Source organism: Gobio gobio, assembly GCF_949357685.1.
Source record: "Gobio gobio genome assembly, chromosome: 8".
Lineage (NCBI taxonomy): Eukaryota > Metazoa > Chordata > Actinopteri > Cypriniformes > Gobionidae > Gobio > Gobio gobio.
Window position 1 is genome coordinate 28665817 of NC_137114.1, and position 14116 is coordinate 28679932.

At 34.5% G+C, this 14116-nt stretch overlaps 2 protein-coding genes across 2 annotated transcripts; both read right to left on the bottom strand.

Annotated features, from left to right (window-relative positions):
• Positions 1–367: 367 nt before the first annotated feature.
• On the bottom strand, positions 368–5587 carry LOC307130895 (synaptosomal-associated protein 25). Its single transcript, XM_079824178.1, has 6 exons — positions 5556–5587; positions 4527–4575; positions 3511–3622; positions 2873–3010; positions 946–1090; positions 368–840 (listed from the first exon to the last, which is right to left on the bottom strand). Exons 1-6 carry the CDS (start codon positions 5574–5576, stop codon positions 775–777), a joined length of 531 nt encoding a protein of 176 aa, XP_079680304.1. The 5' UTR covers positions 5577–5587; the 3' UTR covers positions 368–774.
• A 3214-nt stretch (positions 5588–8801) lies between these two features.
• capns1b (calpain, small subunit 1 b) lies at positions 8802–14007 on the bottom strand. Its single transcript, XM_079824224.1, has 11 exons — positions 13730–14007; positions 13244–13298; positions 13107–13137; positions 12785–12877; positions 10683–10740; positions 10522–10586; positions 10356–10424; positions 9842–9920; positions 9535–9651; positions 9393–9451; positions 8802–9285 (listed from the first exon to the last, which is right to left on the bottom strand). The coding sequence occupies exons 2-11, from the start codon at positions 13288–13290 to the stop codon at positions 9259–9261; spliced, it is 645 nt and encodes a 214-aa protein (XP_079680350.1). The 5' UTR covers positions 13291–13298; positions 13730–14007; the 3' UTR covers positions 8802–9258.
• Between the last annotated feature and the right edge of the window lie 109 nt (positions 14008–14116).

Consider the following 14116-nt stretch of genomic DNA (forward strand, 5'->3'; position numbering starts at 1 on the left):
GGATAATTCATCTCCAAAATTTAAATTTTGTCATTTATTCACCTCATGTTTTCCGAACTAAAATTACTTTCTTTCTTCCGTGGATCATAGAAGGAGATTAGTCAGGATAATGTTAGAGAGTAACCAGCGAATTGTGACTGAGCCCTAGCCTATATCACAGAAGAAAAAGGAAATTATAAAGGTTTTTTTTTTCACTATAAAAATAGCATTGGAAAGAATGCTAATTTAATTTTCATTTTTAGTATTATTTTTAAATTCATAATAATGCAAATAATAATAAAAAATAAAAAAAGTATTTGAGTAACCTAAAGGAAGCCCATATTTAGCAGAAAAATGTTTGTCCAAAAGGAAAAGCACCCTAAAAATTAAGATTTATGGATTTATTAAAAAAAAAAAAAAGTTACTCAAAGTAAACAAAGACATTACATTTACCAATAAATCTTTAAGACATTGAACAGTGAAATTTTATCACCCATGACAAGTGTTCAGGAGGCTTAAAAAAAACAAGATAGCTGTCTAAAACATTTTATGTACAATACATGCTTAAATTACAAATACAGCACAGACTAGTAACATTAACATTCATTCCTCTATTGTAGAGCTAAGAACATAATAATAACAACAATAACTTACTGTCATATCAGTATAGGCAATAATCCAAGTTCCATAAATAGTCATTAAACAGATGGATAGCCTACTAATTTGTGTCATTATGTGTGCACATTTTCCTACAGAAGACTGTAAACGTTTGTAAAAAAGGAATATCCCCTGTTTTTATCTTGCTATTAGCTTTGTAGCTCTCTGATTGGCCTCATTGATGCGGGATTCATTAACAATGGCCTGCAAAAAAGAAAAACAGAATAAAAGGACAAGGAATGGTTAATATAAATAGGTTCAGCTGCTCTTTGTTGAACAGACATCTCTGAACCCTTTCCAAACACTGACCTTGCTCTGTATGCGTTCAATCTGGACATTCTGAGTGTCGATTTCATTGCCCATGTCAAGTGCCATGCTTCTGAGGTTGCCAAGGATACTGCCGACCTGGGCCAAGTTTTCCTCCATTTCATCCTCTCTTGCGTCGTTTGTCACTCTGTCAAACAGAATTGCACACAAATAGTCAAAGACGCACTGTCAACTGACTGTTGATCGCTATTAAAACAATAAAGTGAAACACAAATGTGGCTTTTATGTGTGGGGGGTGGGGGGATGCATTTATATTTGTCAGGAGGGCTAGCGGTTGAAATTTAATTGCATATCCAGGGTTCCGGGGTATGAGTAAATGCCTGCTCACATTTAGTCTAGAAGAAATAAGCATCATGTTTACACAGCACACACAACGCCTCTGCACCTCACTCCCGATTTCTCTCAACATGGGGACAGGAGAGATGTCAGTCAATCAGAGGTGTAAAGAGTACAGGTACCTTAGAGCAAAAATGACTCCATTACGAGTTACAAGTCACCAATTACAATACAACTTAAGTAGAAATGTTAAAGTATCTGATTTTAACAGTACTTCAGTATTTTACTCGTACTGAATTTAGACTCAAAGAGCCACTAGTCCTCAAGACCTAAAAGACATGCCATTGAAAAATAAAGTGTTTATTTGGCAGTAGAAAATCAAAATAAAATGGAACACCTCAATATTGCAATAGATCAAGGTCGACACAACAGCCTCTTAAACGTCTACAAACACTCAAATCTCAGTTAAGCTTGAGTGCTTAAAAAAGAATAAGTAACCAATTAATAAAATAATGTTAAGTAAAATGAAATAGTCAAAGCCTACTTGCACTGGACATCATCAGCCTCATCAAGTTTGGCTGAGTAAGGGCAAAATGCACAAGTTATAGTGCCTTCAATACCCTGTAGAAGCGACATCACTTATTTTGTAGCAGAAAAATTAACTTATAGAAAAAGTTAGGTGCCATGCCAAATGTAATTACTCATCCAAACCACTCATCCACATCCAAAAATTTAGTCAAGTAGAGTAAAAGTTGCTAATACAATGCAATATAATACAATGTAGCCAAAAGATGCTTAAGTACAGTAACTAATTACATTTACTACAATCAATAAATGAGAAAACAAATTAACTTGCGTTACTTAAAAAAAGTAACTTAGATATTATGTTTGTAATGCGTTACTTTATTTGTTACATGAAAAAAGTAATGTGTTATGCGTTGCCCCAGACTGTACATACATCCATATATATATATATATATATATATATATATATATATATATATATATATATATATATATATACACACACACACACACACACGCACACATACTAAAAGTTTGGGGTTGGTAGGATTTATTTATATTTTTGAAAGAAGCATTATGCTCACCCAGGCTACATTTATTTGATGAAAATACAGCACAGTAATATTGTGAAATAATAGTACAATTTAAAATAACTGTTTTATATTTGAATATATTTTATTATGTGATTGTAAAGCTGAATTTCTCCAGTTCTCAGTGTCACATGATCCTTCAGAAATCATTCAAATATGCTGATTTGGCGCTCAATAAACTTCTGTTATAATTATTACCAAAGTTGAAAACAGCTGTGCTGCTTAATATTTTTGGGAAAACTGTGATATTTTTTCCTGCATTCTTGGATGAATAGAAGTCTGAAAGAACAGCCATTATTAAAAACAGAAATATTTTATTTGAAACATTATAAGTGCCTTTACTGTCACTTTTGATCAATTTATTGCATTTTTATTGCAAATTATTGATTACTTTAAAAAAAAATCCTACTGACCCCAAACTTTGAATTCTATTTATATCCATCAAATTATAAATATATCCACCAAACCGCTTATTTATATATTTGAGAAAGAAATGGTAATGTCAAAAGTCCTGTCACCTTTTAATATATCCACCGCTCATGGTCATCTTCTCTCTCTCATCCACCACTCGAGAGGAGGGCTGGCTAGACACCACCCCATCTTGATTATTACCCCACACCTTCTTATACGCCCCACTTGCTTCAAAGTCCTTTAATCTGAGAGAAACCATATGAGGAAGACACAAAGTTAACAAAATTAGTCATTTCTGTTGTCAAGAACCTAAACCTTGAGAAATGATCTGTTAAATGTAGGCAGTAATTGCCTAAATTGTTTCAAAGCTGACTCTGAAGGCACAGTTAGTGGGTGTTGCATCTGTTTTAAATGAACCACACACAAAAAAAAAATCACAGTACATATTATATGGTTGGAGTTGGTCAGAGTATACTTATGTTGTTTAAGTCATGAGTTTCAGTGGTAAAGACCATTTAGGGTAAATATTTTTCACATTTACATTTTATGTTATTATTCCTTTCACAACATTCCATATTAGGGCAATATGCTGTATATTAAACACACAAAGAACAATGTATCCAACCAGTTTACTGTGATTTCTTGAGTTCACACAAGCAATCACTTTCACAAAATGACACAAATGAGGTATGCAAAGTTTTCATGCAAGCACACTAGAAGCCGAGCCCCTCTAAACATCACATACTTATCACAGGAGCACAGACCGCAGCATTTGCCCAGATCTGTAAGGTTTTTCTCAGCTTCCCTCATGTCCTGGTTGATATGGTCCAGCCCTTCCTCAATCCGCTCCATTTGCTCTGGATGATGTAAGGTAGGATCGTAGAGAATGGAGGTTTCAGGGGTTAAAGTATGGGGACGAGATAAAAAAAAAAAAAAAACACAACAACAATTGTCTCAGCAAGAAGCGGCACACACCCATAAGCAACTAAACAACTACGGCAGCTCTAGCTCAAAACGACAGCGGCAAAATGGACAGATGAACTTAAACATGACTGAAAGACATTAGGATTATGACTAGAAAAACACTGTTTGTTGTGTGAGCAAAAGTTGCATACGTTTTAGGTTCATTTCAGATGTTTACATTGGGATATTGCATTAAACATCTGCTCACAAAACAGTCAAAAAAAGACAAATATGAAGCAACGTCAAAGCAGGACAGGTTATCTAATGGGACAGAGGCATGGGCAGAGAGGTGACATCATTGACTGCCAAAGTCCAGCCATGGCTCAGGTGTCTGGGAGGAGACCTACTTTGTACATGGCCAGATACACAGACCGCAACACCTGGCCATGTCAGTAAGATTTTTCTCAGCCTCCTTCATGTCCTTGTTGATCTGATCCAAGCCCCCTTCTATGCGGTCCATTTGTTCTGCCCATGCGGGGAAGATGGGGGAGGGCATGGGTGGCAGGAAGAAGGGGTATTGAAAGGGGTAGAAATATGCGAGCATGCAAACACAAACACATACAGGGTACATATTTACATATGCACATATATGGCAAAAGGTGAACAAATTGTCTGTATACTCCCACATCTTGTGCATATTCAGTATCATTAGCATAAAGATAATAGCTACCTGTCATACAGATGCAACAGGATTCATGAACAACTAATTATGCATTTGCAAGTAATTAGTTCATTGTTTAGCTGCTGTATATTTGATCTCTATTTAACGACGGAGCGTATGAAGATAACTCATTTTACCTCCCTGCTCGTCCAGCATAACAAGCGTCCTGATCCCTGCATCTTTACTCTGTTGAATAATTACACAAATAATTAAGTGCAAATTGACATTGAAAATTCATAACTTTTTATTTAAAACTCAATATATATATATATATATATATATATATATATATATATATATATATATATATATATATATATATATATATATATATATATATATATATATATATATATATATATATATATATATATATATATGTGTGTATATATATATATATATATATGTATATATGTGTGTATATATATATATGTGTGTGTGTATATATATATATATATATATATATATATATATATATATATATATATATATATATATATATATATATATATATATATATATATATATATATATATACACACACATTATATATATATACACACATATATACATATATATATATATATATATATACACACACACACACACACACACACACACACAAGAGAATGGCTGCTTAACACAAAGAATAATCAAATGAAGAATAATCATGTGGTCACATGATTCCTCCATGGTCACATGACTTCTTAAAGTTATATTTTATATTAGTGTTTTATGAAAGAATTCTAGATTTTAAGATTGGTTGAACAGTGGGGTACAAAACTTTTTGAGAACATGATTTCAGCATATTTTTTTAAAAACATAACTGTTATATATTATCAGCAATATTGCAATATTACTTCACATTTTTTTTATTCATTACACATTATTACATTTCATTGTTTTAAAACTCTTTTCTTTGTTTTAACACTCTAAAATGTCTTTGTTTTATTGTAGTATATTCAAAATGCTATTACAGTTATTTAGAATTTGTTTAATGTTTTTATACTTTCAGTTTTTTATATTTTAGTAGGCTAGATCACGTTAAATAAAAATGAGAAATTATCACCATGACATCATCACAACCAACAACTGTTGATGATCAAAGGATGAGGTATTAGCAATTATGAGACATATGCATGCTGTTATTAATAATGATCACTCACCTCTTCCAACAGAAGCTTCATGTTTCTGGTGATCTCAAGAGACTGTTGGAGGTAAAAATTCAAAATACAAAACTCAGTTCAGCCAGTTTATTAAGTGTGATTCTATGGAACACTCAATTCTGATTAGTCAGTCGGATTGTACTGAAAATTATGGATTGTAGTCAAAATGACTTGAGGGACTTTACAGTATTTTAATATCACTGTAATATTGTTGCAGTGTTTGACATGTTGCTAGGCTGATTGTTTTTTTATATTGTATTGGACTTTTCTTTTAGCGGGAAGACAATAATAATGTAATAAGCGCTTTACATAGTACACACAGTCCAGACCCCTGTCGGGTTTATTTTGCCAATAAAAACCGGCGGACTGTACATTATCCATTATATAACACCCAGTGGGAAATCTGGTGATGAATAATGGCTTCATTTATGTTTTACTTCACTGCGTCACAATGGGAATCATAATAATTCTGCAGGTGCATATATAATGTGTTTAGCGTCATCATCCCGGTTGCTATGTACCATGGGAATAATTGAGACCTGTAGTAACCTTAACAAGGGAACACGGAAAATGTTTGATGTCATCACTGTAGGCCTGTTGATAAGCGGTTGTGCAGCCTCACCAAAACAGGACAGCAAAACACACTCCATCAGCTGAAGATCCACGCAAATCAATGCAAATCAATGTAGAAGTTTGCTACTTTAATCATTGTTGTTGAAATTACCTCATCTGTCACCTGATTGGCCCTCTTCTGCAGCTCCTCCACTTCAGATGTCATGGTGGAGTCGGGAGCGATCCTAGCAGAGAACTGCAGCAGGGGGGAGGACAGGTCGAGGGATGCGGTTATTCTTAGAGCAAAGGCTTTATAAGCTCAGCATGCCTCAGATTGACAGCAATAATTGGTCTGGTACAACGGAGAAGAAATGGCACAGCATAAAATCAGACCCCCTCATGCAACACCAAAACCATCATTTATTAATTGCTAGGTGCATCTCAGAATCAGCATGTGCATTAGGGTGGAAAATTATATATCTCAACAAACCTTAAACAACTGGAGCTTACACTGTTTAGAGGGTGTGTTTAAGTTGTCACAAAGTCTTCCACACCTTTATTTTGTGACTAAAGAAAAACAGCAGTAGGCGTTTGAAACAAAGGCTTATTTGCTGCGTTAGAGACATCTTCATGAAACATGTTCATGTGCAATAATTTCAAATATGAACATGAACCAAAGATGTGTCCTGTGAATATATTATGACAATGTCAAGATGTTCCTCATCAAAACAATCACTTTCTAATTAATCCCATTTTAATCTTGAAAAGTTTAATGATGTTTATGTTTTAAAGGCATCAAAACCCATCACAAATGATTCCACTTTAAACAGCTTCTCTCTCACACACACACCACAACATAACACACATTTCCTCAGAGGAAACTGATATTCTACCTCTGTGGGTAGTTTTAATTAGTACATCAGAAACGTATTTATAGTCTTATGATATTAATGGGGGGAAATCGTTTAGAAAATCTTCTGCACATCACTCAACACAAATAATACTGAATTATACAATATATTGTCTGGTTCAGCATAGGAACATGCATATGTTGTAAGAAACCATTGATCATATGTGGACTAATAAATCATAGCATATGGATATCTGATATGAAACAGGAAAATAAGCCTTGTTATAATAACAAGAAACGAATTTTATGGTATCAGAAAACCGCTGAAAGGGTTAATGCACACAAACTGTAAATGAAGATTGTTAGATTAGATTCAAGTCAAGTTGGATTCAAGTTGGAATTAATTGCAACTTTAAATTTAATTAGGTCAAAATGACATTTTTTTTAACTTTTTTTTCTTTTCATGTGTTTCATTATTGATCATAATTTGTCTAAACTATTCACTGTTATTTGATATGATTTGCATTATACCAAGAAGGCAGAACAAACTTATATTGATTTATCATCAACATTTAAGACCTAAAACTATCAACTGAGTGCCCTTGAAAAGGGCAAGATTTATTTATCTCACTGTATAATTTACTGGGCTGGTTTGCCCATGGGGTTTAAACCGCAGGTAGACATGGACTTAATGAGGGGATTTCATCTGTTCATTGACGAGAGACCACTGTACAAATGCAAAAGACAAGCAGACTTTTTTTTCTTCAGAAATTGCTTGAAATTGTTATAAACTCCAGCAAAAAGAGTAAAATAGCAAAAACAACAGTTGGCCTTAAATGAGCAGTAATAACATTGAATAGTAATGGTTTTAGAAAGTTTTTTTTTCCATTGAATAGAAATGAAGGCACAATTATATATTCATAACAGATTTTGTTTGGTTCAAGATGAATCCCTATATATATATATATATATATATATATATATATATATATATATATATATATATATATATATATATATATACACACACACACACACATACATAATGTATAATAAAGCTTCTTACAGTACACAGAGACAACAACAGTACACAAATGAAATCTTATACATAATGTAAATGTTATATATATATATATATATATATATATATATATATATATATATATATATATATATATATATATATATATATATATATATATAGGGATTCATTTTGAACCAAATAAAATCTGTTATGATTGTGTAATTATTTGCCTTCACGTCTATAACATGGGAAAAAAAACTTTTTAAGACCATTATTGCAACCTCAGTAATCATATCCGAATAAACTATAGGAGTGATAAAACAATAAAAATAACCTCACAACAAATAGCATCCCAGTGCAACATTATAGCCGACCATTAACAGATGTCATATTCTGATAAACTAGATTACCAAAATGATCTAAAAGTTTATTTTTCAACTAGATATTTTACAAAAAAACATAATGCAACTCACCGTATGACACCAGCTACACACTTAAGCTGTATTTCCCCTGAGGATGACGCAAAGACAAAGCCCGTTTTGTTCACCTACACTCGCGCTCAACACCTGTGTTTGTTCATTGATCTGATTCCAGCATCATCTACAGCGCGAGTAGGCAGTTGTCTTCATCCCAGGTAACTCTTGAGGCTCCGCCCCCTTTGTGAAGCGATTGGCTGTTGTTATAATCATTATCTTGTGGTGGGCTGTTTAATTGGCTGTTGTAACTGTCAGTCATTTTCTACTTCATCCACTGATGCGGGTTGATTGCGTTGCTCAGAGCAACCGGTGTTTGCACACGTAATGAGTTGAGATCTGCTTTTGTATGTTCAGAACAAATAACGTTTATTTGTACATCAGCTTAATAACTGCAAAAAATACAGCTAATTCATATCCTCAGTGATTAAATAATATGGCCTGGAATGTTGTTAAAAGCTATAAACATGGTTTTTAATCTTTGGTTGAATGCACTTTGTTTGTAAAACTATAAAGCCACAGTCATTGAATAAATGTAAAGACACAGTTGGCATGGAATAAAATATGTAAATGTGGCATAAACTTAACCTTTAGAGACCACAATGCAAACTCTATCTAGCGTTGCAACAAAGCTGCCATCTAGTGTAGAGGTACCGTATGATCATGCTGTCATACTGTCTAGTTAAACAAAAAAACTAATAATTATGTCAGTTAATAAAACAAAGACATTTGGCAAAGACAGGCCACAAAGAAGAGCTGACAAATGAAATTAATATAATCATGGTGCGGTATATTCTTCTTCCTTCAGGAGTACATCGTCAGCTGCAACCACTGTGAACAAGAAAAAAAAAGACACAGAAACTAATTTAGCAAACTCATAGTCCAAGTTATAAAATGTTGGTTTCTTGTGGTCTTCAATTATAGTTCACATGCAGTACCTCTTGAACGTCGACTTTAATTGTGCCGTTGTTGTCTTTATCAAGTGTCTTGAAGGCACCTGAAAATAACAAAACATTAGCAAGGACAAGTCAAGCTGAGTCTAAAAGAGAATAAAGACTGCAAAAAATTCTGTCAACGTACGACACATGGCATCCAGGCGCACAAGACACCCAATGAAATTATCAAAATCCATGTGGCCCTTTTCATCACTATATCGCCGAACGATCAACTGGAAAAGCTGGTCATTGAGCGGGAACCCTACAGGAAGAAACAAAATTACAAATTAACAAAACAAAACATTTCTATTCCACTATGACTTCTTAAATGTGAATTATGACTGGTAGATGTACTAGTATTGTTCCGCAATATTGAGCAAAAAAGCTAATTTCAGCATGCTTTTCAAAACTGCAAGCCAAACGGTAATAATGCCTGTACGAAGACTGCTCACCTGCTGCTTTGAAAGCCCCAGGTAGCTCATCAGACCCAATCATACCAGAGCAATCGGCATCAAAAGTCTTGTAAATGCCCTGGATTTAACAAAAACAGGTTGCTCTGAAACATTTATGACAGGTTCATAAGTCCAACATATAATCTGTTGGACATATGTTGGATGCACAAGAAAGCTAATAAATATACTAAGTGGCAATCTCATTGTTAAAGTAATTAGAAAAAAAAAAAAAAGATTTTCATGATAGTTCGTTGACACTAAATAGTCCCCCGAAAATAACGTTTGTAAAGATATAATAAAGGGCCCTACTATATATTAAGTGTCTTTAACCACCATGTACTAGCATACATATTAATCATTTGATACAATCCACTTATTGTGTTTTGCAATACAACCTGAACACAATAAGTACCAATCAATTTTTTTGTTAAAAGTACATAGTTAAAGACACCTAATATAAAGTGTGACCCTATAAGGTCAAATATAAAAAGTGTAAAATTAAGAGTGTTTGTACCTGCCATCTCTTGATGTTATTCCAAAGATACTTGAATTCCTCAAATCCCAGTTTTCCAGTACTGTCACTCTGAGAGCATATAGTTAAGGCAAAATTGGTGTACCGCCTGCGCACTTATTCACAAAATGTAATACTTCTGTTAATGATTGATTGTATTGAAGGATACATCCATTACTGCAACCATGCTTCTGCAGGACTCAATACTGAAACCATCCGTCTTCAGATCGCCACCTAGAATTGAATTGAAAATAGGGGATTGGCTTATTAGCATCTTTAACATAATGCCTCATTTGTGTCATACCATACGTATACGTTAAAGAAACTTACGTTTGGAAATAATCCTGTTAAGGATGTTCATTAGTTCAGTGGGGCTCACCTCCATGTCCTGTGATGAGAGGAAATGAATGAAACATGTCAGAACAACTGCTCTCATTTCATTACAGGCTTAAAACAATCTCCCTTTTTACAGACTAGTAATATCAAAAACACTGAGACAAAACAAGAACTTGTTTTATATCAGCAGTTCTCGACCAGGGGGGCACAGTAAACAGAATGACTTTAATGTTATTAATTATGTAAATATTATCAAATTATTTTAAGTGTAATAAAAATGCTAAAACACATCAAAAATCAAGTTATAACAGAATCCGAATCTCGAATCTTACAGAATCAGAAAATGAACCATGACATTTATTTTACATACACTCCCAGTTTCTGTTAAAGGGTTAGTTAACCCAAAAATGAAAATTCTGTCATTAATTACTTACCCTCATGTCGTTCGACACCCGTCAGACCTCCGTTCATCTTCGGAACAGAAATGAAGATATTTTAGTTGAAATCTGATGGCTCTGAAGGTCCTCCATTGGCACAATGGCACTTTACACTCTCAAGACCCTTAAAAGGTACTAAAGACGTCGTTACAAAGTCAATCTCACTACAGTGGTTCTAAAATAACTTTATGAATCGGCGACAATAGTTTTTGTGCGCAAAAAAACCCTAAATAACGACTTACATAGTGATGACGATTTCAAAACAAAGCATCATGAAGCTTCGAAGCGTTATGAATCACTGAGTCGATTCAGCGGTTTGAATCGCCAAATTTCAGCAGTTTGGCGGTTTGACACGCGATCCGAATCATCATTCGGCTCAGTGATTCATAACGCTTCGAAGCTTCATGATGCTTTGTTTTGAAATCGTCATCACTATGTAAGACGTTATTTAGGGTTTTTTTGCGCACAGAAACTATTGTCGCCGATTCATAAAGTTATTTTAGAACCACTGTAGTGAGATGGACTTTGTAACGTCTTTAGTACCTTTTAAGGGTCTTGAGAGTGTAGAGTACCATTGAGCCAATGGAGGACTTTCTGATCCCTCGGATTTCAACTAAAATATCTTAATTTCTGTTCCGAAGATGAACGGAGGTCTGACGGGTGTCGAACGACATGAGGGTAAGTAATTAATGACATAATTTTCATTTTTGGGTGAACTAACCCTTTAAAATAAAAGTTTGAAAAAACCTGTCTTGTCATAATTAATTTGATTATGCTGTTTGCAATGTTTCATGGGATTGTAGTTTTTTCCCTCAGTAAAGCCATCAAGTACACAGTCTTGTCTTTTTGCCTGACTTTCAAAAAATATTTTGCTTTAAATCAAAGTTTGTAGTGTTGTGATTCACCTTGTAGCTGATTGGCTTGGTTCATGACTTATAACTTTTCAACGGAGGCTTTTTAAAGTCCTTATGGGAAAAATGAATGGAAAAACCAGTGCCGCTGAAAAAGGGGGCGGCCACTGTTGCACTCTATTGTTATAGGAAAAAGTAACTTCAGTGATTTTCTCTAATATCATGTTTTTATAGTAATATTCCACTATCGTAAAACGCAAGCATCCCTTTAACTTTAGAGAGAGCTCCTGTATCTAATGAATCCATTACTCCAGTAAAGCAGGCTTCCACGCCCCTCTATGATTCAACAGAAACCAAACCCATCGGGACAGTCTTCTTTACAATGGCAGGAATGTGAAAAAGAAGAAGAGCCAGTCATACTTCTTCCCCCTGGACTAGTTAAACATGGTATGACCACACCCATGCTGTCATTTTGAAGTTAAGCAACTCTAAATGAGATATACACGCCTATATGGAGACAAACCTCTCTGAAAACAGGGGGAAAGCAATGCTGGGTGGAGCGAAGAGATGGAATGTGGACAATGCCTTGATGTGGAAGTTTCTGGGTTGAAACCGGAACGTCTGATAAATGTGTTCAAAGGTGTCTGATTTGTAAAACTGTAGTCAGACTTTTATGGATCTTTGTATGCAAGTGTAGGGATCATTTGAGAAGCATGAGAGGATAATAAAATGGAAACAACATGGGAAAGAACAGATAAACATGGGAAAGAACAGATAAAAAGACTGAGGTCAGGACAGGTCTACTCACATCCCCTGCAAGTTGTTGAAATACTTTGCGAAACTGCCTCTCCTCATCGTTTTCATTCTGGTTTGCATATGCGAGTGGTCTTTTGGGAGGAGGCTGGAAGAGCAGACAAGTGAAGTACTGTGATAAGTGCATTAAACGTTTTCATATGCCAAGAAGTCAATGGACCACTATATTTGATTTCCAGGATTCGCCAAAGTGCTTAATGACATGGCACAACACTATGAAAAATTATATATATATATATATATATATATATATATATATATATATATATATATATATATATATATATATATATATATATATAAACATGCAAACTTACAGGGTCAGAAGGAACAAACTGGTCGACGTTGCTGTGATGCATAGAAAAGGCAAAACGATATTATTGATGAATTAAATACATTGAAAATGTAAATGTTGCCTTGAACAAGCAGTAAAGTAGTGGGAGTACAGGCTTACCCGACAGCATCTACCAGCCCTTGAAGTAATCTTTTGGCCAAATACATCTTGAGCACTTTAAACAAGGCACGGAAAAGAAGATATAAAGATATGATTAGACAATGCAAGTTTAACAAAACATACTTCAATAGATAGACACAGGCCAATAGCTATGATAGTGAGCTCACTACAAAACTCATTTATCATTATCTAGCAGTAGATATATCTGTATCTTTGGTATTTGCATGTGGCATTCTTGTCTTTTGGAAAGAGAAATCACTGAATAAGCAAACCATTTACTGCATTATGAATGTCCTCTACAGGCCTCAGGGAATTTATATAAACACATGAATTGGTAACACATTAGTTTTGTGCTGCGGTCTTGGTTGAACAACTGCAAAAATCTACTTTAAAGTTACAGTTTAGCAGGCCGCTGTGATTTAATCCTGACGCACATCCGAAATTAGTCATGCTATCCATTTAAATGACTATTAAATGAGAACTTACCAGAACAGAGACGCTGACTTGGACCAGCGAAAAGCTACAGAGAAGACTAAAGAAGCGCAGTTCAGGTAAACAGATAAAGGTAACAGCAGTTTGCAAAAGGCGTTCTGCTTTTGATGGATACGGCAGTTCTCCACACCCAGTCCACTGACTTGTCAAACTCAAGGTCCTAAAACCTGCCAGGTTTCATGCTCAAACACTGCAGCGGTGATGCGCCATGACGTCAAATTGTAGGCCAAGAGTCTGTATTTTCCATAGGTATTTTCAAATAGATATGTATTAAGCTCTCCCTAGTGTACAAATGTTGTACTACAGCCTTGATGTAACGTGACTTTTGTTCAAATAATTTAAATGAAAGAAAAATATTCTGACATCGCTGTCTTTATTTCT

What these genes read in the sequence shown, in the direction of transcription:
- LOC307130895 (XM_079824178.1), bottom strand. Translation starts at nt 5,576, where the DNA reads ATGAAGCTTCTGTTGGAAGAG. An exon ending in TGAAGCTTCTGTTGGAAGAG is followed by an intron (nt 4,576 to 5,555) that starts GTGAGTGATCAT and finishes ATTATTCAACAG; the next exon opens with AGTAAAGATGCAGGGATCAG. An exon ending in TATGCTGGACGAGCAGGGAG is followed by an intron (nt 3,623 to 4,526) that starts GTAAAATGAGTT and finishes TACATCATCCAG; the next exon opens with AGCAAATGGAGCGGATTGAG.
- capns1b (XM_079824224.1), bottom strand. Translation starts at nt 13,290, where the DNA reads ATGTATTTGGCCAAAAGATTACTTCAAGGGCTGGTAGATGCTGTCGG. An exon ending in TAACAGGATTATTTCCAAAC is followed by an intron (nt 10,587 to 10,682) that starts GTAAGTTTCTTT and finishes ATTCAATTCTAG; the next exon opens with GTGGCGATCTGAAGACGGAT. An exon ending in TGGGGCTTTCAAAGCAGCAG is followed by an intron (nt 9,652 to 9,841) that starts GTGAGCAGTCTT and finishes TTCTTCCTGTAG; the next exon opens with GGTTCCCGCTCAATGACCAG.